Source organism: Simochromis diagramma, unplaced genomic scaffold (assembly GCF_900408965.1).
Source record: "Simochromis diagramma unplaced genomic scaffold, fSimDia1.1 OVJJ01000618.1, whole genome shotgun sequence".
NCBI lineage: Eukaryota > Metazoa > Chordata > Actinopteri > Cichliformes > Cichlidae > Simochromis > Simochromis diagramma.
In genome coordinates this window covers 7,989,391-8,017,107 of record NW_024387423.1, presented here as the reverse complement: position 1 = coordinate 8,017,107, position 27,717 = coordinate 7,989,391, and the positions used below count along the sequence as shown (strand labels likewise).

Genomic DNA, 27,717 nt, shown 5'->3' with positions numbered 1-27,717 from the left:
AGAAGTGACGTGTAAAAGTGAGGTCAAATGTTACATGATATTTGGATGCAAACTATGATGTGATATTTAGAATCCCCATATACCTTTATCATTCCCTAAATGTTTTCAGTACAAACAAAAGCAGGATCAATTTAAGATTTGTTTTTGTTTTTAAACAACATTTTATGAAAGTCTGACCTTCGTTGGCCTTGAAGGAAAGTTCAGAGGTCTAAAGTAACAAGATATTCAAAATCACCATATATCATTCTCTATATACCTATATGTTATTAGTACAAACAATAAGTAAAAAACACAGTTTTAGATAACAATGCTATATACATGCAGAGCTATCAATTCTGTCAGTCGAAGATATTTTAAATCCTTTCGTGCTACTTTCTATATGCTGACAGTATACACCACATTTGTAGGAATCACAGTCTCACAGTTTTTGTCAGTTTTCAACCAATAAATCATGAAGTTGACCTTGAAGATGTTGATGGATGTAAGCCAAATTTTAATGGATTGTTAACAACATAAAACTGTTAGAAAACATCACCTCTTTGGCAGAGATGTTACACATTTTAAACATGTTAAGCACAAAATGAAGCAGTTAAAATAATTCACTTGTTTCATGGTTTGATACAGATCAGAGGCACTGCCGTATATTTATCGCCGTGAAGTGGATGAAATAGTGAAGGTTCAGTCTGTAGGCTTAATGACGACCACATTCACTGTGCTGCTTGTCTGAACCATCTTCAGCTGGTTCTTCACTTCCTTCCTGTCTGTGTTCACCTTTGTAAACAGTCAACACTGCAGCATGAGGATATTGTGTTTCATGCTGCTGCCCGTCAGTCTCTAACACGCCTGTCAGTAAGATCTTGTTCCACCAGCGCTGTCTGAAGCTGTGCAAAGAGACACTGGTCAGGCTCTCCCCATCCTGGTAGTCCTCCCTCATCTTCTCTGGGATCAGGTCCTCTGACATCACCTGGAAGACCAAAGAGAGATAATGTTGGTGTGTAAAAATGAGCCAATTTAACCCAAACTGCCTGGAATTTAAGCCTCCTCAAGCAGGTCTTGTAGTCCAGCTAGACGGCATGTCCCGTCTGCCTGCAGAGAGCCAAGCTGCCAGATGGAAGCAGTCTTTAAAGTATGTGGTACAAACGGTCTGTGGGCCACTGATGCTCGTGCTGTTGTTGGTCCACCAGCCAACCGTGTACAAAGAGCTGAAGCAAACCAGAGTCTTAAAAACAATGAGCTGTCCACTACAGCCACTGTCTTTGCTTTTCATGACATTTTTTTGTCTTTGAACTTCTCCATATTCCTGTAAATCCACTGTCACCACTTTCTTTAATCAAGCCCACTTGTCAACCAGTCAACATTTAGCAGAAGCTTATGTTATCCACCTCCACTGACACCCAATCAGGATCTTGACGAACTCAACAGGAGCAAGTCTGGTGTGTGAAAACCCCTCCGACCAGAATCGTGGGACTATAAAAACTGGTTTCAGAGTATGTGTGCAAGAAGGATTCTCACCTCAGTGAGAGCCTGCAGGGTTTCTTGTTTGGGGTTTAGCCGCTGTAACGCCTCTTCTGTCATCTGTAGGACTCTTTCACTACGCTGAAGCACAAAGGAGGACTGCTGCTGTCGTAGGATCCTCAACAGGAGTCTGTAGGAGGCAGCAAGACAATGTGAGTACTCTTATATCTAATATTATACCCTGTATTATCGGTCTATACTTGGTCTTTTTTATGCTTAAACCTTTGACAGCTGGCACAGACATCATCCAAAAGACTGTGGCTGTGGATAATTAAAGGATCCATACAACACTCTGCACCACTTACTGGACAGTCACCTGTTTCAGCTCCACTTCACACCACAATAACTGCATTTATTTGTTACCATCTTACATATTAAGCTCTGTATTGTATTAAATGTAGGTTTTCATTCATTTTTTATTTTTTTCCATTTTCTACTTCACTAATGTTGTTATTTAGTGTAAGTGTCACCTTTTTGACCTATTTTGTGTTGTCATATTGTGTATATTTTATTTAGTAAGAGTTATGTCTTAACTGTTTTGGATACTGTAATCCAGCAACTTGCTCACTGTTAGGATAAGAACTGTATATCTCATTATATTCACACAAAGCCAGGGGGGCACTTGCGGCCCGTATTTTGGCATGAAGAACTATAATGAAATTTGACCCCTAGAAGTTACTTTTTTTGTTAGGAAGGATTTGTTTGTTGTTGAGTGCAATGTTAAAATAAGTTCTTTAAAAAGCAAAAAATGATTTATTATGAAGGCAATATGAGCAGAGAAGACAAACATGCTGAGGGATTGGCCGTGTTAGTTCAGTGAGAGTTATTTGTAAAGAAAACAATTTTCACTAGCAGTCAAAAACTAATGTGAACACTTATGTCTGCATTTTTATTTTGTTAAATACGAACAAAATTATAGCAGAAGTGCTGCCACGTGTCTGGCACAGCTCATGTAAGTTTGAGACAGCTGATCTAGGCTGACGATTTCTTTCAGTGTGATGGCTTTTAAAACAAGTGAGGCTAGGACACATTACTTCTTTATGTTCAAACGATTTTTTTTTACTTATTTTAATCTCACAAACTCCAGTCATTCACCAAACATCAGCCCAGCTCGTCTTTCAAGAAAACTTTAACTAATACAATTTGTCTGAATATTTTTAGCTGGTGCTTCTGTGAAGCTGGCATGTGTTTTGGCTTATATGAACATACAGAATGTAAATACAGGGGTCACAGTCACATGTTGTACCTTGTCCTGATGAAACAAGTGCAAGCTTTGAGCCAGACTCTGTCCTCGCTGAGTTCTGCGGTCTCCTCCTGATGCCCCTCTCTGTCCTCCTGCTCATCTGTTGATTTGCAGCTCTCAGAGGAGGAGGATTCTTTGAAAAACACAAATACAGCAAAGGGAAAATGTTATATCTTTGATTACCTGCTGTAAAAAAGTACAACAGAGTTCATTTAACATAGCAATACACTTGAAGAAGGAAGTTAAAGAAACACTACCTGTGGTTCTGTTTCTGTCCAGCAGCTGCAAACACATCTGTCCCAGGCTGAACCAGTGCCAGGGGTTAAAGGGCAGCAGGCTACACAGCTGCTGCAGAGACGACATCTTTGATCCTACAGCTCCAAACTGCTCATAGATGCTGACCTTGGAGAAAAAGTAAACATTAGATTTGTACAGAATAATTGGGACTGTGAGCAAGAAAAGGGTGAAAAGGCCGCCTGTGTTAGGAATACTGGGAGCAACACAGTGGAACTGATTCTTCAATATTTAAGTTACTCATTTGTAATGATTTCTAAAAAGTACTGTTGCCTCACAGCATGAAGGTCCTGGGTTCGAATCCATCATCTGGTTGGGGCCTTTGTGTTCACATGTTCTGCCCGTGTCAGGGTGGGTTCTCTCTCAAGTAGTGGAAACTAAACTGGTGAATCTAAATCACTAGTGTGTGTGTGTGTGTGTGTGTGTGTGTGTGTGTGTGTGTGTGTGTGTGTGTGTGTGTGTGTGTGTGTGTGTGTTTTTCAAGCTGACCTTGAGCAGCAGGAGGCTGGTTAGGTGACAGGTGTTGGAGGCGTCTTTGCTCTGTAGAGAGATCACGTACATATTACTATCAGGTCCGGATTAGAGTTAAACCAGTTCACACTAAATCTGGTCTGCAGGCTTTTAGCCTCTGAGGACAAACTCTGGGTGTGTTCCAATAGTCCATTTTGCTTATTAAGGTCCTAAGTGAGAAAAGTGACTCTTCAATCCTTCCTTTATTGCTTCCTTAGGATCCACTGGAACATCCTTTATGAAGGGGAGAAGATGGCATACCATAATTCAGAGCGGTAGACCATCTGACTGTTAATGAAAACAATCGACATTATAAACAAAGTGATGCCGATCATGGAAATGTTAATTATAACTGTATTTTATACTTCATGAAGAAACAACTCACCAAGAAGTAGTTTTTAATCCAGCTGTGTGATGTTCAGAGTTCAGCTGTGACTTTAACAGGTTGCTGTTAAAATGTAAAACTATATCAGCAGATTATGGCATGAAGGACAGGGATTTATAGAAGGTCTGTAAAGATTATGAGCTCGTCCTTTGCTGTATTGAAGACTTTCGGATTGTCTTAAATTTATTTTTACTTCAGGTCAGCTGGTATAAGGGGGGGATGGAATTTTATTGCAGTCACAGAAATCCTAAAAAGGGGAAAAGAAGTATGTTCCCCTGGATCACAGCTGGTTAATATAAGACAAAAAGATGGGTTTAATTTTAAAGGCTATGGGATATTTCTCACAGGCTGTTATCATTTAAATGACAAGCAGAGTGAGGTTAAAACACATTGTGGTGAAATAAGATTCTGTATTCTGTAGTCCATCTGCACGAGTTAGTTTCAACATCCGTCATCCGACTGGTGTAAGGTTGTTCCAATTCTCATCGCACAGCTCTTCTCTTTTCCTAAATGCTTTTCAGTGATCCGACCCACTTTTCTTTGACCTCAATGATGTTTTCATCCAAAAAAGAGGAAAAGAGGTTAGAAAAAGGAGATAGGAGGGACTTTTGGAACACACCCTCAGTGTTCAGAGTTTATAGTGCAGACAGGGTCACTGTTAAGGAAGACAGATTTTTAAAAAATGGATAAAAAGTCACAGGATGGTCACATGGTAGCTGACAGTATTCACTCTGACTGTTCCTCATGGAAAACCCAGTCAGGTAAAGAATTACCAGTAACTGGGCCAACTCCAGAGCTCTGTCTCTCTGTCCCAGTCTGGTGCAGCATCGGGCCATCCCCTCCACTACATCTCGTCTAATGGTCAGGTTGTTGTCAGCGATCCACTGCAGGCAGCTGCTGTATGCCTCCAAGGCTTTCTGACCCACACACACCAAACAAAAAGAAACCAAACAAGACTTCTAAAACGTTACAAACGCTAAGGTGGAAAAGTGAGAGTGGCAGCAACAACAAGAGGAAGAGTCAAACCCAGAGTGCGATTTGGTCCAACCCTTAAACAGCTTCTGTAGGTTTTATTTTTTCACTGAAACAGAAGTTTCTTGTCAATATTTTAGGAAATCTTTTCCATGCTGTCTGGAAATGTTGCTGCTGTGTAAACCACTGCTGACTACATCTGTGCTCTTTGGCTGTGTGAAATGGGACTATAAAAATTGCTGTTTTCTTGGGTGACTTATTGGGCTGGAAATATGAAAATGATCTAACTAGTCTTGTTTGTTCATAACTTTACAACAGTCTTACAGAAATATTCAAATACTGATGCTGTTGATAAAGCAACAAAGTGATGGTCATGAATGGACTTTTTTTTTTATTTGCCTGTTAGTTTGCATCAGCTGTACAGGAGGTTTATCAGCTATACAAATACCTGCTACAATAGATCTCCATGTCCCAGTGAAACTTTCCGAGAAAGTGTTTGATGTAAGAGAGCACAGACTAAATTGAACGAGTGACAGTACCTGATAGCTTCCTTGTCTCACAGCCAGGTCACCTCTGAACTTGTAGACTTTCTGCTTCTCCAGAGAATCTTCAGTATCCAGAGCAGCACTGTCACAAAACCACTGCAGAGAGGAACAACTTTACTACACAGCACAAAGCTGTTAGAGGATGCTGCTCAGTCAGTCACTGCCAGAGAAGTACATGTCTCCACTTTTGCTCTGATGCAGCAGCTACTCAGCTTCATCTATGTTTAAACGTCAGCATAATAATAATGCAGTTTAACTTACAGCGAGCAGCACAGATATCAGAGAGGAGCAATATTGAAATCTCGCACTTAATTCAGAGATGGGATATCCGATTTATCTGCTTGTTTCTCTCCATGTAAACGAAACATGTGACAGACTCAGCCAAGTGCAATAACATGGGAGACGTCTGGCCTCTAGAAATGCCACAGGGTACTTATTTGGGCACTTATTTAGAAGCATGAACTTCATTTCCTTTAATTTGTGTGTTTAAAACTGAGTGTCTGTAATCCCCAGCCTAATTTGACACGAACGCTTAAAATGACGAACCATGGTTACAGTTATTCTCCTGTATGAGCTACATATCAGATCGTAAACGTTACAATTCGCACTTTAGTCTTTTAGCTCCGTGTTTGTTCTGTACATAACGCTCTGTGTTCGTGTTCACCACGAAGGACAATCTAAACAACCTTCATGTCTATCTTCATGTAGTAACGTCTCTGTGTAAGACTCTCACCTCTGGCTCACACAGTTTGGCGCTGTAAGAAGACAGAGACACACACACTCGGTCTCTGACCTCCGAAAACACCGAGTCGTCAAACGTGCTCCCTAATATCTCCATCTGGAGCTAAATACATACAATTTACTCCACAAATACAGGCTGCCCATACAGCAACTACTGTGCGCTTGGTTAAACAGCCCGACGAATCATTTCCGGGCAGAAAGGTTCCGGCTGATGACGCAGTAACCACTCAGCTCCTTGGATATAAAGAAGAATTTATATCGTGGTGTCAAACATGCGGCTCAGACAAACGCTGTAAAATGTAAAAGTGAGTCTCCATTGTGTCCTCCCATCTAAACAGTTGACCACTTTTGATAAGTATTTGCCTCTGTGCTCAAATTGCATATTCATCCAGTGAAATTAAGGCAAAAATACACTGATGATGCTGCATCATTTTACAAGGTACAAGACATATGTGGAATTATGCAGTTTATTTAAAGGAGGAAATTTGACACAGGTGCAATCACTGAATATCTGTAAACCTGACGGAAACGTTACACCACACTGGCGGCTGCCAGCGCTACCCCTCAGCCTCCAAGTTGATGCACCTATGGCATCAATTTTAAAAAGCCTATGTCACCTCATTCTTGAGGTAGTCACAAAAGTTAAGTCTCCACACCACCCACCAGGCAACGTGATGACGTGCTGAGGGTATTTGACAAATTAATCTACTTATGCTACAGACTGCTGTTCTTGTCTTGTCTGGAGCCCACTGATTAAAAAATACACACTGATCGTTGACCCAGATCCAGAAGCTGAAGCCACAGATGTAGTGAAGACCCAGCCAGACAAAGGGAGTGTCAGCCTTCTGAGCCTCCAACTCAACCCAGCCCTAAGTCTCTTCATCAAGGATGGAAACCAGATCCATGCGTTCCTCTCTGCAGTGGTACAGGGCGTCTTTCCATGTCATGTTAGGTTGAAGGGCTCTGAAAGGGAAAACATCAAAAACATGAAACTCAGTTCCACTTTCACTGAGCTGTGTACTTTATCATTATCCTTCACACCTCCTTTCCACAGTGACAGAGCTAAGACTGAAAATAAGTGTCAAAAAAGGGAAAAGACTGAAATTGAGAGGAAAAATTCTTAATATTGTGGTAAGAAAACCCACTGGTACTTAAAAGACAATGTTATAGTTAAATACATCAAAGCTGAACTTATTTAAAGTTCATCTCTGTCTGATCCAAATGTATTTAATGTGAACCAATCAAAGTAGTTACTAGTTTTATAAGCAGGTTTGGATTCTTAGTGAAACATTGCTCCTTCATGCTATTATGTGAGTTATTGGGTGACATGGGTGAAGGTGTGAGTGGGGGCTGAGACACCTGGGGAGGGATTTAGAAACTGCTATATAGGTGGCTAAGAGTTCACCAGCCAAGAATAACAAGAATAAAAAAACATTCCACCTGAACCTTTTTTTAAATCCTTTATTTTAATGAAATATTATATTCCCTTTGTACCATTTTCCTCTGTGGTCCCTGAACTCCACAGCACTCAACCAGCTGTGAGACATGAAATGTGTGCAATTTTAATTTAAAATGCCAGCTGTTATTGAGTTTCTGTCTTGATAGGTTGATTTAGAAAAGTCTATATTTTATACTTGCGGGGGGATAGAATTCATTTTTGCTTTAAATAATGCTTCATGAAACGTGAGGTCCGGACTAAATGGCAATGCTTTGGCTGCTGAGACTAGGCAACAGCAACTCAAATATCCACTCGTTGGAACCAAGGCATGCAGAAAAGTATCTCTGAACACAAAACATGAACACAATTTCTTGACAAAGGCAAATTAGACGTAAAACTCTGGGAATGCTTTGCTTACTGAACATAACAGCCTCACTCTGAACAGGAGAAATGTATATTCCATCTGCTGATCTTGTTGATCTGTTTATTTTCATATTTTTGTGTTCCAGGTGCTGTATGTTTGGTTTTCCCTATATTTTTCTATTTGTGCTCAATGCTTTTATTATGTAGTCCCGTATTTCCCCCTTGTTCTTTTTTTTTCTCCTTCCTGTCCACTTAGACAATTGTCATACTACACATATAATGTAACAAGTGAAATAACACAAAAAGAAACAGATAAATAAACAGAACAAAAAACACATGAACAAGAAGAGCCTGTAGAGAATTTATAGAGAACATGTTATAAAAACAAAATGTGTTGAGCCCAACAGTGCTTTCAGATTACAAGTGTGCCTGCAAAAGCTACAAAACAGGACAGGATTTTAAGGGGGGGGACACACAAATAAAACCAGCAACAACAATGAAACACAACATGTTAGACACTGAAGCATCAAATCAAACAGTGTTTCTAAGTTTATAGGTTGATTTTGAAAAGATTTATATTTTATACTTGTTTGAGGTCAAAACCCCAAAAAATCTCGATTAAATTATGTGAACAGGTGAGAAGCATTTGCTTTAAATAATGTTGCATCAAGACTGAACTGAATGTAGACACAGAGCAGAAAGCAGGGCTTAATGGTTGACTGGTTGAGGGGCTTTTTTTTTCCAGCAGCTTGTTACAGTAATTAGTTTTGTTTTAGTTGTTGAAAAGAATTACTATAAATTAGTTATAGAGTAGATCAAAATTTATAATTTAGAAATTGTAACTATAACATTATGTTACTCGATACCTAATTATTCACCCATCTTCTACTTGTTAGATAAATTTCCTGGTATGGAAAAGTATTTGCATGTGCTGCTACTTACACGGACAATGTAAACTGAAACATAACGACCGTGGTATGTTCACAGATGCAAATCAGTCTGGGGATGCTTTGCCTAATGACCGTAACAGCCTCACTCTGAGTGTTAACAGGAGAAATTTATATTTTCATGTTGGCAGGGGGTTTGGCTCACAGTCCCAATCTGTACAAATTAGAGATGGACCGATCCGATATTACGTATCAGTATCGGTCCGATACTGACATAAATTAGTGGATCGGATATCGGAGAGAAATAAAAAATGTAATCCGATCCATTAAATATCAAAAAAGCACCTCACAAAACTTGCGACATGGCGTAACTCGGCTCATAACCGTAGCACGTAGCAGCAGTAGGTGTCACGTGTAGCCTCACTACCAATCCCGCATTTCATCTCCGAGGAAATTATTCCAGAGAGAAGTAAAGCAAGTGTGTAAGTCCATCTCTGAATGTTTGTAAAGCATTCCCATGTTAAGCTTAACAACCGATATATGGAGCGACTGCCTCTCTCTCCCTCTCCTGCTGCTACTTCAATCATGAAACTGATCAATGATCAGCTGATCGTCGCGAGTCTGTCTCTCTTCTTTGCTTTTGGCCCACTTTGCACCAGAAAGAGGAAACCAGCGGCTGAACAACAGCAGCACGATTAAGCTTGATAAGCTGTTGTTAGAATGTATTTAATATTACTTTCTACACCAGGATCTTTTTCTACGTAGCTGACGGCTGGTAACTGAGCAGGGGCGGATCTAGCAAAGTTTAGCCAGGGGGGCCGATAGGGCATTAACAGGGAAAAGGGGGCACAAAGACATACTTTTTTTTCTTATTCTCATTTAAAATGTCTAGCTTTTAATAAATAATTATCCGAATCTTACACCCAAAGTTTTAATCTGATGTAAAATGTATAGAAGTCCATTACTGTACATAGTAACTGTTAAGTCTAATATACCCTAGTAAGCTGTAGTACTTTTTCCTTTGGGAAGGTACCATCTGTGCAGTCTGCAGTTCTGTTGAAGAAAGATGTTGAATCTATTTAATTATTCTTGAAAAATAATTTATTTCTGGGCATTTTTTTCACACTGCATCAAATTGAAGTTGATTACGTCAATTAAGCACCATGAGGTGGAGGGTGGTTCCTTATTGTTTTTTATTTTTTTGCTGGGAGTTTTAGAACCCTATTAGTTAGGTTGCTTACTCTTTAAAATACCAGAATTTGGGAGGATGGAGTAGGTTTAAGTTTATTAGATTGATCAGTATTGCTGAACTATGAAATATTTTGGGTGCAGTGTATTTTTTGCATACAGGTATAACAGAATAGCTTTAGTGTTTTGTTTTGTTTTTTTAACTTGAGTATGAACTTATACAAAAAGCAGCAAAATATAAAAAAAACAGTTTTATTGATTAAAAAAAACACACTATATCGGATTCATATCCAAATTTATGATATCGGTATCGGACATAAAAAGTGGTATCGTGCCATCTCTAGTACAAATATAATGTTTACTTTGTCTCCAAGGTCAGCATCTATGAGCATTCATATCTGAGGGATCAAAGATGTTGTCTCTGCAGCAGCTGTGTAGCCCACTGCCCTTTAACCCCTGACACTGGTTCAACCTGGGACAGATGTGTTTGCAGCTGCTGGACAGAAACACAACCGCAGATTGGCAAATTGTCGTGATACATTAACACTACTTTTTACAGCAGGTCATCAAACATATAACATTTTCTATCAGTTTCATCAGGACAAGGCAGAAAACCAAACCAAACCAAAGCACATGCCAGCTTCACTGAAGCTGCAGCTAAAATAAAAATGGAGGAACAGGCTTGATGTTTAGTGAATGACTGGCATTTGTAAGATTAAAACCAAACAAGTAAAGAACACTTTCATTTGAACAAGAAAGATATAATATGCAAATACCTCACTTATTTTAAATGCATCATTTGCAAAAAGGTTTAAAACATCAGCTTAGATATATTTTTCCCCCTAAATTACCGTCACAGCAGGCAAAGCATTAAACACATATCAGAGGACACCACTTAGGGAAGGAGGAAAATATGTAATTTTGTAATAGTCAAAATTCCCTTGAAAGAGCAACAGGTCTGATGTTTAGTGTATGATGGTGTCACAATGTGCTTTGTGGAAGGTGGTTGTTGCTTTGCAGACGCAGATGCAGAACACAACCCACATCCTCATCTCTACTGCTCAACCCACAAATGCATTTTCCTTACAAATGTGGCACCACTGAGGAGAAAATAAACAGGCTTTCCCACAGTGTAAGATTTATTAGTAAGAAACATTGTTACAATTTTCTTTAAGTTACAATTTTTTTTACCATATTCAATATGTTTTCACCCCAAATTTGTTTAAGGAGGACAGAATTCTGATCTCAGATCTGTGTCTTTGGAAAGGATAAAACTATTTACTCACCTTTTCTGTTTAGTTATCCTGTATTGTGCTGTGCGAAGACTAAAATAACTTTCTTAGCATTAGAATTTTCACAACACAATTTCAATTTGTAAACATTCTTACACTTGGTACACAAGTTAAGTATCTGCATAACTGCACTAAGGTGTTAAAGATGCAAAAATCATATTTTGATTGGAGGTTTCATGTTGATACTTCTGCACTTTAGTAACTTGTCTCTTTTTTCACATGACATTTTGTTAATGTCAAAGAGTTCACAAGTGTTCAAATACTTTTTCTTTAAATATGCAAATTCTTCATTATCCTTTAAATGTGTGTCAATCTGTGTAAATCACAAGAACTGTAATCTGAACTCTTGACAAGCCAGATTGGGGTTGTTTTTTTTTTGTTTTTTTTAATTTTGCTAACATTTGACACTGAACAGTTTCTAAATATTCTAGATATAGTCCTAACAAAGTGGCTTGAGTTATAAAACCTGCTGTAGGTTAATCTGGATCAAAATCAGAATAATCCCTGAGGAAATTATGTATTTCCTTGTAACATTGCAGTAAATCCGTTAGATTGGATCAAATTGGTGTGGAAATGATTCGTTTTTACAGTGCTGTGATTGTTCTTTCTTAATAATCTGTATCAAAACTACATCCAGACTGCTTCCTTCAGTAATGCCTTTCCAATTTCTTTGTACTGTTGTACTAGGTATGACTGTGCAATGACAATAAAGAGTTATCTTATCTGTTATCTTATCTTATATACTATTCACATAATTTTGCTGCCAAACAGACAAACAGTCAGCAGTGGTTGACAAACTTTGCATACTGGCCAACCTGTATATCAGCTGTTTACAGGTTTTGGTTTAATCCTCTTATCCACTGCAACACTCTGTGGTTCAATGTTTAGCCAATCTGAATTCTATGAAAAACTTAAAATATAACACAAATCAGGTACATGTAAAGGGGTATTGCAAGACTGAAATCTATTTAAAGCATGCGAATTTTTCCCTGTTTTTTTATATATCAGATTTGTATATTTGTTATACCAATCTCAGAGAAGGATTCTTCCCTGTCTGGACATTTGCAGATGTTGGTAAAAGAGGGCAATACGCTGGAACAAACTGGTCATCAAAGCAGACGTTTCCCCCAGGAATCTGGAATATTTCCTTCTTTCTTTAAAGTGACAGTGTTTTGTGTTTTGATATTATTTATATCTAAAATATTGAAGCTACATGGTACAGCTGGTCAGATTGTGCTAAATGGAAGAGAGACTTAATTCTGGTATCTTAAATCATTTGTTTTGTTGCATTTGACTAAGTGCCTGGGAATACTGCACATATTCAATAAATTAAGAAAAATACATTAATATTGTTGTAAATTATTATATTTTATAGAACTGAACTTGACTGGTTAAAGACCCCAAATGTTACCCTGACAGCAGTAATAAATATGCTTATTACTATTTTTAATAAGTAATAAATACACAGACCACCATGTTCCCTGAAATAATTTTGCTAATGTTAATGAGATGCAGCCTAAAAAGGCTTGTTTTACATCAAAATCATTCTTTATTCTACTTAAATACTTATTAATGTGAACAGAAGTTTGGCTACAGAAATTATTTAAATAAAAATAGTCATTCTTTAATTCATTTATAAATTCATTGTGTATTCCCATCCGTAGTAAGAGCTACAGCTTTCAATAAAGAGAGAATGTGTTTTATGCTGCTGCCCATCAGTCTAACAGGCCTGTCAGTAAGATCTTGTTCCACCAGCGCTGTCTGAAGCTGTGCAAACACACAGTGGCCCGGCTCTCTCTTTCCTAGTAATCCTCCCTCATCTTCTCTGGGAGATGAAAGAGAGAATTAATGTTGGTGTGTGAAAATGAAGAAGTTTAAGCCCAAACAGCCTGGAATTTAATCTTTGTCACAGTGTGTGTGTGCAAGAAGCAGTGCATCTCACCTCAGTGAGATTCTGTTAATGTTGCAGATCAATTTACCATATAAGCTTCCTCGCCCTATAACGGTTTAAGCAAATCTGGGGTGAAAACATAGTGAATGTGGTGTCATAGATAGTATAAACTTAGATTAAAAAGTAAGGAAATTTGTGCTTGGTCAATTATTTCTTTGGTGTAACGATGCTTCTTGGCAATAAGTCTTATACTGATGAAAGCCTAATGGTGCCACATTAAATGGTGCCACATTTTTAAGGAAAATACATTTATGGACTGAGCAGTAGACATGAGTTTGTGGGTTGCAGCCATAAAACACTTGCCAAAATGTCAAACTGTCTAATTCTTTTTAATTTATTGTCTCAGTCTCTCCTTTGTCCATTGTTGAGTCATGTCGTGTGTGTAAAGGTGCTCCTGCAGTCTACACAGCCAGTGGACTCCTCCTCAAATCCAAGCTTTGAGCCAGACTCTGTCCTCACTGAGCTCTGATGCCTCCTCAGTGTTTCTATCCTCCTGCTCATCATGTTGATTCACACAGATCTCAGATGAAAAAGATCCTGTAAGGTTTAAATATGGCAAAAACAAACAAACATATTCATAATATTTCTGTAACATAATTCTATTTATCAGGAGATTTTGAATAATTCGTTTTGACTGGCTGTTGTGTGTGTCTTTCGTGTCGTGTCATTTGCTGTTAGGTGTCATAAGTATATTGGATGCAGATCATTTTAAAAAGCTGATAAAAAGTCACAGGATGGTCACATGATAGCTGACAGTATTCACTCTGACTGTTCCTCATGGAAAACCCAGTCAGGTAAAGAATTACCAGTAACTGGGCCAACTCCAGCGCTCTGTCTCTCTGTCCCAGTCTGGTGCAGCATTGGGCCATCCCCTCCACTACATCTTGTCTAATGGTCAGGTTGTTGTCAGCGATCCACTGCAGGCAGCTGCTGTAAACCGCTGGTCATGAATGAAGACTTTTTTGCGTCATTTTTAGTTTGCATCAGCTGTATAGGTTTGTCAAGAATGAAAATACTAGCTGAGCTTAAGCCGGATACTATTTGAGGAAGTGTTTAGATAAGAGACACTTGCTTCTGTGCAGAAAGTACCGTAGAAAAATTTGAAGTATCATATTTGACCTCTGACCTCTCCTTCAAATTCAAACTGATAACATGTTCATTAACCTCCTAGGACCTGGCATCATATTTTGGGTTGTCTAGACCAAAATACTTAATATTGCTCTACAAGGGCCTGATATCCACTTACGAGGACATTATACTGCCACTTTTCTATCGAAAGTTAAAACTAATGTCCTCATATGTGGCTCTCATTTTATCAGAAACAAAAATCAGGTAAAAAAAAAAAAAAAATCAGGTAATTCTTTGTTTTTACATTCATCAGGTCCCAATAAACCCAAACAGCAAAGAGAAATTAAAAAAGGATGTCATCAAAGAGTTTGGGTCTTAGGAGGTTAGATGCAATTCAGATAAAAATTATACAAATTCTAGATTGATAAACATTTCTGTGAGTTTTTTTTATTTTATTTTTTTCACAGCAAGTTTTCATGAGACATACATGAGCAAACCAATAACTCCCAAAAAATTACCTTCAAGAGAACAAAAGCAAATTAAGATTAATTTCTATTTATAAACTGCATTTAATTAGATTACAAACAAAATATAAAATTGCGTTATTATACCACAGAATGATTATTTTTTCTTAATTTCTCTACTGTTTATCTTCCTGCTACACTGAGCCTGAACCCATCACCTTTGATTTATTAGAGGAAAGTTTGCTACAACCCAACAAGCCACTACTGACACCTGTCTAACTGAATAAACAAAACCAACCCATGGATCTTCTTACACTGCACAGATGAAATTATATTTATCATAAATAGACTTCTTGTACCACAAATGGTTCCCACTTGTACTCATGGCACCACTTATGCTACAGTCTGCTGTTCTTGTCTTGTCAGCCCACTGATCAAAACCTACACAATGATCATCGGCCCAGAACCAGAGGTCCAGGGTGCAGCTGTAGTGAAGACCCAGCCAGACAAAGGGAGTGTCAGCCTTCTGAGCCTCCAACTCAACCCAGACCTGGGTCTTGTTATCAAGGATGGAAACCAGATCCATGTGTTCCTCTCTGCAGTGGTACAGGGCGTCTGCCCATGTCTTCTTCTCTTTAATCAGTTTAAAGGGCTCTAAAAGGAAAAACATCAAAAACATGAAACTTAGAAGCATCAAACCAAACAGTGTTTCTGAGTGTCTAACATGCTGCGTTGATTCAAGCACATAATTCTTCTTACTTATTCTCACTTATTCTTTAACCCTCAAAGAGTTTCTCAGTCTTGTTCTCTAAAACCTAAAGAATTATGCGTTTGATCAACTGGTCCCGTAATGGAATTGATACCCTGCTGGGCTTGGGAGAGCCCGATTGTCCTGCGGAGACGTTTGCTGCAGGATACTCGATGGTCGGTTGCGTCGTGCGTCTGGCGACACTCTCGATGGAGGACATTGAATGACATCTACCAATTCGGAACCACGATAACAGAGTTCTGGCTGATTGGACCTGGCTTATCGAGGTAAAAGAAGCGGCTACAGCTGTTCAAAATCCCATAAGGCTGCCCGACATGATAGACAATGGGCAGGGCTGTGAGTACTCAGATTGTGTTTTGAACGCAAAATGGATAACATCTTGGAGAAGAACAACAGGAATTGAGAGGATTGGTGCCAGCTGAAGGCCTGCCAAGGTCGAAGCTGACTGGAACAACAAAAATTCTTCCATGATAACAGGATTGTTGTCAAAACTCTTTGTCCCTCCTTCAAGGCCATCCACGTTGATCGAAGATTGTTGACTTTTGCTTAACCGGGTGAAGGGACACTTTCTCTCGGCTGAAGACAGAAAACACACACACACACACACACACACACACACACACGCATGTACACTGACACAGACCTGCACTCACCCCCCCCCTCCAAACGCCTTCGAAGCTTATGTCTTCTATGTTGTGAGATGTGATCCTTCATGTGCTGAGGTGTTTTTTTCTGTTCTCAAACTGATCTCGCTGTTGGAGCTCAGCCTGGGGGGAGTTCTTTTTTCTCCTCATCTTTCCTCGTGTTGTGCATTTTCCATTGTTATATCTCTCTGACCTGACTTCCCCATGTGATGCTGTGTAATGTATGTATGGTCGGGAGGGTAAGATGGCGCTGGCAAAGGTCGGCAGCCTTAACCCAATTTCCCTCGGGATGAATAAAGTATTATCAATCAATTTACACATTTATATCGACTCTACTGACTGACCAGTTAACTTAGTGGGTAAGAATGTTTTATTGTACCTTTTTTTGTGCCTTTCATCGTCACCTCACACAGAATCACAAGCCCAGATGTGTTTTTGTACACAGTTACATAACGCCCCCACTTTGGTCCATTTTCACAGTTAAATGTTTTATTTTCTCCATTAGTAGTTGTGTTGATTGTTGCACACCTGTAAACAAAGACAAAAGGTTGGACAGATGTACAGAAAGAGTTTCTGGCTCTGTTTGATTAAATCATGCTGTAAACAGTGGAGACAGTCGAACAGCTGGATAATAAATGTGAGCTGCTGTCTGAGAACATTTTAGAAAGAAGGAAAACACCTACAAATAAACAACAAAGGAAAATGAGAATAAATAAAGATTTTTATATTCTTCACATATACTTGATTATTACTACAAACCACATCACACCATATTAGACCTCCTATTTCATCTGATAGAACTGATACAGGTTTATCTGTGTTACTGTATTACTGGATTTAAATGCACTTAAATGTTCATAAATTATCTAAAAACATTGGACATGCTGGAGCCTGACTGAGAACAGAATGATTCAAAGTAAGATGAAGGTATTACTCAGTGGTGTCAGCAGCATTTCTCTCAGATGAGTTCCCGATGAGGATGCGAGCGTCTTTTAGATCAACATTGTCTTGAATTCTGTTGTAAATGGTGATGCAGGAAATTTCATATAGACCCAATAAGTCAACTGTCCACCAGCTGATGGGCTGTTCTACAGTGTTAGAACATGCTGAATAATTTCCGTCCAAAGCTCTGTCAGCAGAGTAGTTGACACCATAATAATCTGTGTAGACTGAAGACTGAAATGCCACTTTGTCATCCAGTTTGATAGTTTCCCATCCTGGACTACATCCTGATGATGTAACAGAAAGTAAAGTTTTCAAAAAAGATGATGTACGTGGTACTAACACTTCAGATTAAGGCTTTTGCTGTTTCTTTATCAAAATCTTCTTTTCACTCCTAAATAATGAATCTGAATTATGACTTCATGATCTGACTAAATCTTTTGTGGCAAACATATTTAACACACACACACACACACACACACACACACACACACACACACACACACACACACACACACACACACACACACAGGTTATTTCCAAGCAGCCTCACTACATTATAAATGTTGAATAGTTTTGCAGTTACTGAATAAAAATTCATCAGAATTAATGAAATGAATAATTTGACTCTCAAAACATATCAAAGACTGCACGTTTATCAAAGCACTTATTTCTAAATCACGTTGATCACATATCATAGAACATAATTCAATATAAATTTACATTTATAACATATATTTATACAGATATTTGTAAAATTGCTTCAGTCCAACAGAAAATCCCCACATGAAACATTCCCACAGATATGACGTCTACTGTGATGCAATAAATAAATAAATGAATTGAAAAATAAAATATAAAAATAATTTAAAAGGCATAAAATTAAATACTTTACAAATAAGTATATTCAGAACAGAAGCACCATCATACTTTTTGATATAACCTGAAGAAAATGATTAGAAATGCACTCTTACCTGGATCCTGTTGAGTTGATCTTCCTGTGAAGTTTCAGAGAACGATGTAAGAATGAGTGAATTACTGCCAGCTCTGATATTGTTGTTTGGTAATACAGCAGAAAGCACAGAATGTAAACCATCCTTCAACACTCAGAAATGAAACTGGCTTTACTAAAGTCAAATCCTCTTTAAACCAAATGAAACGACTTTTGCTTTATCGAGCAGTTTGGATCAACTCACAGTAAAACTGAACTGTTATATTTGATCTTTTTCATTCTTTATAACGATCATTGAAACATCACTGTGCCAGGCAGGAACATCAAATGATCCACTTACCAATCAAAGTGATGAACAACAGACTCCACAGCATCTTCACTTTAGACTCTTTGCACAAATGTGTCCTATAATAAGAGAAAGAAAAGACGTCTACCCTCACTCTGGAGTTTTCTGTAGACACACTGATGTTGATATGATCCCCTCTCTGAGTCAGAGCTGGATTTGTACTTCTGTCACTTCCCTCATAGCAGAAAACATGAAAATATTTATTTCTCCTGTTTACACTCAGAGTGAGGCTGTTATGTTCAGTAGGCAAAGCATCTGATTTGCAGATGTGAACATACCACGACTGTTATGATCACCATGTTCAACCTACATTCTGTGTGCATCCAAGTACATGCAAATACTTGATACTTAGCATATCAGGAAATTTACTTCACCAGTGGAGGCTGTGTGAATAAAAGGTATTCAGTGACATTTCAACAGGTGGACATTTGGTCTACTTTAAAGGAAAACAGAGACATTATTAACAATCGGTCATTCATTAATAAGCTGCCGGGAAAAAACCTTCACAAGTCCATCATTGTGTCTACTTTCTGCTCTGCATCTGCATTTAGTCTGGATTTCATGTTTCATGCAGAAATTATTTATAGCAAAGTGCTTCACACACTGCTGAGTATTTGTAAATGTGTGCATGAGGGCAGGAATGCATGTTTGTGTCTGTGTGAGCCTGTTTCTCTAAGTCTATGTCAGGCTACCCCCAGGTGTGGGGGCCGATCTCACCACACTCCATACCGGTGGTTGATGCCCTCGGGCATCGGTGCATTGGTTCAGAAGCCGGGCCTGGAAGTCCCAAAGTCAATATGGGAGACACCGCCAAGGGTGGTCAAGAATGACCGGACTAAGATCCTGTGGGACTTCCAGATACAGACGGACAAACTGGTGATAGCAAACCATCAGACATACTAGTGATGGACAAGCCACTATACCGAGTAATAGCAGCATCAGGAATAACGAATACCAGAAGCTGGTCCAGAGGTTAAACTACAGGAGAGAGTTTAACCTCTGAAGCACCAACACCCCCAGATACGGGGGCAAAAGGGAGGAGATCGCATTTAGGGTTAGGCGTGCATGCTTGAGGGGTTAATAATTACTTCTAATGCACTAGTGGTTTATAAAACAGAGTGAAAAGGAAACACTGTGTCCCTGTGGTTCATGTTTTGATTTACTGTTTGCATGTGACATACTGATGTAAATACAGAGGTTACAGTCACACGCTGTACCTTGTCCTGAAAAGTGCAAACATTGAGCCAGACTCAGTCCTCGCTGAGCTTCACGGTCTCCTCCTGCTGTCCCTCACTCTCCTGCTCATCTGCTGATTCAAAGCTGTCAAAGGGAAACAAGACCTTAAAAAATATGATTAATGAAAAGCAGTTTCAGACTGAAGCTGACTTGAGCGGCAGGAGGCTGGTTAGGTGACAGACTGTCAGTAAAAAGATGTGTGTCAAAAGAAATCAGTTCAGTTACATACACTGCAAAAAACGATTTTCAAGAAAGTAAAGATTTTACACTCTGTCAATAGAAAATTGTATTTAGTAGTCAGTATAATCTTTTAGTGATATAAGTTTGTATATGGTAGAATACTGCATGTAGTTATTTGTATTAGGAAATATTCAACCATGTATACTTAGAGGCATATAATCAATTGTGTGTGATCTTTAACAGGCTGCAAAGGCTTGGTGTGTATTCCACACTAGGATGCACCCCCACGTCCTGGGAGCATGAGACCTTATACCTTGTCTTATTGTTTTACGGCAGGATTAACGTAGTTACGTCTGTTCTAGTCTAAGTGCTTTAACTGCTTGACTTCCTCACTGTGTTATCTAGGGTGAACCATCTAGGGTGAGGGGGAGGCTACCCTCTTCCTGACCAAGGATGTTTGACCCTTTGATCAGCAGTAACACACACACACACACACACACACACACACACACACACACACACACACACACACACACACACACACACACACGTTCAATGGAGTATAAAATAAAGACCAGGGCAGTTCCTCACCGGAGTCTCTCAGTAGGGAGCTGCCCTTGCTAGCAAGAACTCTGTGTGTTTCTCTTCTCTGAGTCTTTACTGAAGAAGTGTTTTAGAATATTTTCCCTAACACACTCAGTTGCTCACTATTGCACAGCTTACCTGTTGGAAATCCTGCACAAAACACAGATTGTCTTTTGAAAGATATCAGGAAGTTCTGGTCCTTTTTTGATGAAATCAGTGTTACATCAGTTCAAAATACAGTCATGGGTGTGGAACCTGATCTCAGTTGTTTTTGTGGCTTTAATGAAGGCTATATTATTAAAACCCTTTAAATGCCGTAATTTCACTGCTCATACAGACACATTCAGAATAGTTATCACTGGTTCAAATTCATGGATTGAATAAAAGGGGCATCGGGTGGTGGTCGTTACTGAACTGGCTCCCTTTGAAAACATTAAAAAGACACTTTTGTGCAAATGACCATTTTAACTGAAACACACATTTTACAGTGTAAAAACTATATATATGAAGTTATTTAGTGAATTTAAAGGAGACAATCTGAAACGCAAACACAGTCACTGAATGTCTCAAGGATTCAAGGAGCTTTATTTGTCATTCGCATCACATGCTAACATGAGGTGGAACGAAATTATGTACACACGGTCCAGAGTGAAAAGAAACAAAAATAACGGAGAAACAGAATTTTTCCTTAATGTTATAATAAATAGTTTTGTTTTTTACAAACAGAAATGACAAGTAATAGGACAATACAATAAATAATGCTATAACTACAGTGCTACAACCTGAGTACCAGTATGGAGTATGGGTGTGGAGTGTGGGTATAAATATAGGTGTAAAGAACACTTTAGCTTCTGGAATGAAGCTGTTTCTGATGTGTCTCACAGAAACATGGCTAAAAGACAACATGCCGAACTCAGCCTTCCAGATCTACGGCTGGCAGCTTTTCCAGGCCGACCGCAATATGCTATTGGATTATGTTGTAAATGGTGATTCAGGAAATTGTCCACCAGCTGATGGGCTGCTCTAAAGTGTGGAAACCTGTCAAATAATTTCCATCCAAAGCTCTGTCAGCAGTGTAAGGGACACCATACTGATCTGTGTAGACTGAAGACTGAAATGCCAATTTGTCGTCCAGTTTGGTAGTTTCCCAGCCTGGACTACATCCTGATGATGTAACTGAAAGTAAAAAAAAGGTTTAACAAAAAAAAAAAAAAAAAAGAGAGAGGCAATGTCAGTAACGATAATACTTCAGACCCGGTCTGAAGTATTATTATTATTGGGGGGAAAGAGTTTTCTTTTCACTCCTTCCCATTTGAAAACATTAAAAACCACTTTTTTTTACAAATGACCATTTTAACTGGAACATGCATTTTACAGTGTAAAAATTATATATGAAGTTATTTAGTGAATTTAAAGGAGACAATCTGAAACACAAACACAGTCACTGAATGTCTGTAAACTTGACAAACATCCCAATAAAAATAAACTGAATTGACAAACATTTGTTTTCCAGTTTATGTTTTATTTGTTCAGGTTTAAACATTACAGACGTCAGTAAAACAATTCAAAAGCCAACGATCCATTTACAACTAAAGGAAATAATATATACATGTCAATTCAAAATTATAGAAAACACTGAATGCTTAATTTTTTAAGTGTCATATAATCATCATATCAATGTATCATTGTTACGTCCCCCCCGAAGGGGTCTAGGCATGCGAGTGAGGGGACCAGTAACAAATGAGTCCAGAACAGAATGAAAGGAAAACAGACAGGTGTTCTTAGTAAATAACATAGTCTTTATTATAGACAATCATAACATAAGGAGTCGGCAACGCCGTATTACCAATAACATGCCGAAAAAGGGAAAAAAGGTTGCAACAACAAAGAACACAACAACCAAACAAAAACTCCACACCACGAGGAGGCACTTCCAGGGGCCCACAAGCTCACCCTGTCACTAACAGCACCTGGCTTTACTGCTGCCAAGGCCCACAAGCCCACACTACTCACGTTAAGCAGCTGTACTGCTTCCACAACTCCACAACTCCACACTTCCACACTTCAGGCAGGCTACCTACACACCAGGCAGGCTACCTACACACCAGGCAGGCTACCTACACACCAGGCAGGCTACCTACACACCAGGCAGGCTACCTACACACCAGGCAGGCTACCTACACACCAGGCAGGCTACCTACACACCAGGCAGAGACACCCCACCCCCTGCTCACAGCTCATCCCCAGCTTATATGACCTCAGAGAGGTGATTGCTGACTGGGCCCAGGTGGTAAATGAGTCCAATGAGCAGCAGCTGTGTCCTGGGGAGAGAGAAGAGCAAGAGAGAGACAGAGGGGTGGAGCAAAAGAGGAGGAGGCGGAGAAAAACACCACGCCCACACAAGGGCAGTATCAGGAGGCCCAGCTAGGGCCATAACAATCATGAAATACAATCAAAAGTAATTTATAATAATAACATGTTTCTGAGTGTTAATAGAGAAGTTTTGGTTAATTTCTCCACTGTTTATCTTCCTGCTACACTGAGCTTGAACCCATCACCTTTGATTTATTAGAGGAAAGTTTGCTACAACCCAACAAGCCACTACCGCCCCAGGAGATCTTTGAGGTCAGCAAACCTGATGCTTTTAGATGTTCCCAGGTACAGATTAAAGACTAGGGGAGAGAGGGCTTTTGCTGTGGCTGCACCCAGACTGTGGAACAGTTTACCTCCTCACATCAGATTCTCCACACGCCTAGGAACTTTTAAAACTGCTCTTAAAACTCACCTCTTCTCATTGGCTTTTAGCAAGGTTTAACTTACTGTATTAACTTATTGTTTTATCAGTGAGGTGTTTTATGTACTTGTGTTTTATTGTATTTTATATTTGTATTTTATTGTACAGCACTTTGGTCAGTCTTGGTTGTTTTTAAATGTGCTTTATAAATAAACTTGACTTGACTTGACTTGACTACTGACACCTGTCTAACTGAATAAACAAAACCAACCCATGGATCTTCTTACACTGCACAGATGAAATTATATTTATCATAAACAGACTTCTTGTACCACAAATGGTTCCCACTTGTATTCATGGCAGCGTTCATGCCGCAGACTGCTGTTCTTGTCTCATCTGGAGCCCACTGATCAAAAAATACACACTGATCGTTGACCCAGATCCAGAAGCCGAAGCCACAGATGTATTGAAGACCCAGCCAGACAAAGGGAGTGTCAGCCTTCTGAGCCTCCAACCCAACCCAGACCTGGGTCTCGTTATCAAGGATGGAAACCAGATCCATGTGTTCCTCTCTGCAGTGGTACCGGGCGTCTGCCCATGTCTTCTTCTCTTTAATCAGTTTAAAGGGCTCTAAAAGGAAAAACATCAAAAACATGAAACTTAGAAGCATCAAACCAAACAGTGTTTCTGAGTGTCTAACATGCTGCGTTAATCCAAGCGCATAATTCTTACTGTCAACATTTACACATTTATATTGACTCTACTGACTGACCAGTTAACTCAGTGGGTAAGAATGTTTTATTGTACCTCTTTTTCTGCCTTTCATCGTCACCTCACACAGAATTAAACCCCAAGATGTGTCTTTGTACACAGTTACATAACGCCCCCACTTTGGTCCATTTTCACAGTTAAATGTTTTATTTTCTCCATTAGTAGTTGTGTTGATTGTTGCACACCTGTAAACAAAGACAGAAGGTTGGACAGATGTACAGAAAGAGTTTCTGGCTCTGTTTGATTAAATCATGCCGTAAACAGTGGAGACAGTCGAACAGCTGGATAATAAATGTGAGCTGCTGTCTGAGAACATTTTAGAAAGAAGGAAAACACCTACAAATAAACAACAAAGGAAAATGAGAATAAATAAAGATTTTTATATTCTTCACATATACTTGATTATTACTACAAACCACATCACACCATATTAGACCTCCTATTTCATCTGATAGAACTGATACAGGGTTATCTGTGTTACTGTATTACTGGATTTAAATGCACTTAAATGTTCATAAAATTATCTAAAAACATTGGACATGCTGGAGCCTGACTGAGAACAGAATGATTCAAAGTAAGATGAAGGTATTACTCAGTGGTGTCAGCAGCATTTCTCTCAGATGAGTTCCCGATGAGGATGCGAGCGCCTCTTAGATCAACTTTGAAATGATCCATGTTGTAAATGCTGATGCAGGAAATTTCATATAGACCCAATAAGTCAACTGTCCACCAGCTGATGGTTTCATATTCAGTGAAGGAACCTGTCAAATAATTTCCATCCAAAGCTCTGTCAGCAGAGTAGTTGACACCATAATAATCTGTGTAGACTGAAGACTGAAATGCCACTTTGTCATCCAGTTTGATAGTTTCCCATCCTGGACTACATCCTGATGATGTAACTGAAAGTTAAGTTTTCAAAAAAAACAAAAAAACGATGTCAGTGGTAATAATACTTCAGACCAGGAGTTCTAGTGTTTCTTTATCAAAATCTCCTTTTCACTCCTAAATAATGAATCTGAATTATGACTTCATGATCTGACTAAATCTTTTGAGGCAAACATATTTAGTGTGCACACACACACACACACACACACACACACACACACACACACACACACACACACACACACTCACGCAGTTGGTGAAAAAGAAGTCATCAAAATTAATGATATGAATAATTGGACTCTCAAAACATCCTGAAGGATGACCCTGTAATATATTACACTCCCACCCACACATCAAAGACTGCATGTTTCTCAAAGCATTTATTTCTAAATCACAGTGATAACGTATCACAGAACATAATTCAATATGAATTTACATTTATAACATACATTTATACAGATATTTGTAATATTGCTTCAGTCCAAAAAAAAAAATCCCCACATGGAACATGTTCCCACAGATATGGCGTCTACTGTGATGCACAAATAAATAAAGGCAGAAAAAAAATATATAAAAATAATTTAAAAGGCATAAAATTAAATACTTTACAAATAAGTATATTCACACCAGAAGCACCATCATACTTTTGATATAACCTGAAGAAACTGATTAGAAATGCACTCTTACCTGGATCCTGTTGAGTTGATCTTCCTGTGAAGTTTCAGAGAACGATGTAAGAATGAGTGAATTACTGCCAGCTCTGATATTGTTGTTTGGTAATACAGCAGAAAGCACAGAATGTAAACCATCCTTCAACACTCAGAAATGAAACTGGCTTTACTAAAGTCAAATCCTCTTTAAACCAAATGAAACGACTTTTGCTTTATCGAGCAGTTTGGATCAACTCACAGTAAAACTGAACTGTTATATTTGATCTTTTTCATTCTTTATAACGATCATTGAAACATCACTGTGCCAGGCAGGAACATCAAATGATCCACTTACCAATCAAAGTGATGAACAACAGACTCCACAGCATCTTTACTTTAGACTCTTTGCACAAATGTGTCCTCTAATAAGAGAAAGAAAAGACTTCTACCCTCACTCTGGAGTTTTCTGTAGACACACTGATGTTGATATGATCCCCTCTCTGAGTCAGAGCTGGATTTGTACTACATAGATGCCAACATGAAAATATAAATTTCTTTTGTTAACACTCAGAGTGAGGCTGTTAGGCAAAGCATTCCCAGACTTTTACATCTGATTTGCATCTCTGGACTTATCATGATTCTTATGATCACCTTGTTTAACCTACATTGTGCATGCATCCAAGCAGCAGCACATGCAAATACTTTAGCATACCAGGAAATTAACTTTACCAGTCGAGGCTGACTAAATAAAAAGATATTCAGAGATATTTGGTGTACTTGAAAGAAAAAAAGGAGGCTTGTGATTCATATTCAAATTCAGTTTTATTTAAATTCCTGAAAGTGACGTACGTTCAGTGACATCTATGTGCATCTTGTAGAGATTTTCTCACCTCTCACTGCTGCCAGGAGGAAAGCTTTCTAAGTACAGAAAGTTACATTTATTTTGAAACTAGGTGGGTAAATAATGCAGCTGAGTAGGAGGTGAAGAACAAGTACATTGCTAAATAAGGAATGACTGGACTGACAGCCGTCATTGTAATGAGCTTGCTAGCATTATATTAGCATGTTGCCTTCAACAGGTGGTTAAGTAATTTCCCCCATGCACACTTGATATAACAGTAATAACAATCTCGTCACGATGAATCACTATCTTACGGAGCCCCCCAGGGGACATGGGAGAAAAAAAAATTAGGGAGGAAAAAAAAAAAATTAGGGAGGAAAAAAAAAAATTAGGGAGGAAAAAAAAAATTAAGACGGACTTTTGCGAGATCTCGCAAAAGTATTGCGAGCGCTCGCAAAAGTATTGCGAGATCTCGCAATAAGTATTGCGAGCGCTCGCAAAAGTATTGCGAGATCTCGCAAAAGTTTTAGCCGCATTCTTCGGAGGCCGCCAGCTCGAAGCCGACCGGGAGGTCGAGGCACGATGTGCCGGGAAAGCGGTGTTCCTCCCGGCTGTAGTAGGTCTCGACCTCCCGTTAGCTTCGAGCTAGTGGGTGTCAGATCTCCAAACACTTTTGCAAATATGTGATGTCTTGTAAACCGAGCAGGTATCTGACGTTTACACAACTACATTCACGCCTCAAAATATCTTAAAAGTGTATTTTGTGACCCAGAAAGAGTAATATTACAACTAAGTAGCTGCCGCCATTGTTGGAGTTTTGCGAGCGCTCGCAATACTTTTGCGAGATCTCGCAATACTTTTGCGAGCGCTCGCAATACTTTTGCGAGATCTCGCAAAAGTCCGTCTTAATTTTTTTTTTCTCCCTAATTTCTTTTTTTTCCTCCCTAATTTTTTTTTTTCCTCCGTAATTTTTTTTTTCTCCCATGTCCCCTGGGGGGCTCCGTACTATCTTACATATCACTTAAAAAAATCTGGATTCCAAATTTGAGTTTTTGATCACTTCACTTATTTCTCGGTTTAAATTGGATTTTTAAAAAGATTTTGTTATAGGAGTTTTTTGTTTGAACCCTTTGGTATTTCCATGTGGAATTTTACTCTGTTAAATTAAAATCCATCATCTCATATTTTATGACGTTTACTAGAATAGATTTATTCATCAAATTCTGAATTTTGGGTAACCGTAGCTGAACTGAGCGCAGACTCTAGAGTGTGGAGAACTACTCTGAGCAAATATAGAGTGAAATCCAGAGCAGAGACCGAGGAGAG

The 27,717-nt window shown here is 38.9% G+C and overlaps 2 protein-coding genes across 3 annotated transcripts; both read right to left on the bottom strand.

Annotated features, from left to right (window-relative positions):
* Positions 1-126: 126 nt before the first annotated feature.
* LOC120722360 (uncharacterized protein C8orf76-like) lies at positions 127-6,521 on the bottom strand. The gene is made up of 8 exons (XM_040013350.1): positions 6,198-6,521; positions 5,459-5,560; positions 4,721-4,864; positions 3,542-3,592; positions 3,016-3,160; positions 2,762-2,891; positions 1,513-1,645; positions 127-964 (listed from the first exon to the last, which is right to left on the bottom strand). Exons 1-8 carry the CDS (start codon positions 6,300-6,302, stop codon positions 692-694), a joined length of 1,083 nt encoding a protein of 360 aa, XP_039869284.1. The 5' UTR covers positions 6,303-6,521; the 3' UTR covers positions 127-691.
* Positions 6,522-14,821: 8,300 nt separating this feature from the next.
* LOC120722365 lies at positions 14,822-26,234 on the bottom strand. 2 transcript variants are annotated; one of them, XM_040013360.1, is made up of 6 exons: positions 25,906-26,234; positions 25,588-25,611; positions 24,608-24,914; positions 24,052-24,200; positions 23,719-23,874; positions 14,822-15,354 (listed from the first exon to the last, which is right to left on the bottom strand). In XM_040013360.1, exons 1-6 carry the CDS (start codon positions 25,937-25,939, stop codon positions 15,167-15,169), a joined length of 858 nt encoding a protein of 285 aa, XP_039869294.1. In that variant the 5' UTR covers positions 25,940-26,234; the 3' UTR covers positions 14,822-15,166. The 2 variants fall into 2 exon arrangements, with proteins under 2 accessions (XP_039869294.1, XP_039869295.1); XM_040013361.1 differs by lacking the exons at positions 23,719-23,874; positions 24,052-24,200; positions 24,608-24,914; positions 25,588-25,611; positions 25,906-26,234 and adding exons at positions 16,649-16,797; positions 17,204-17,510; positions 18,186-18,209; positions 18,504-18,768 and having other exon boundaries at positions 14,827-15,510.
* Between the last annotated feature and the right edge of the window lie 1,483 nt (positions 26,235-27,717).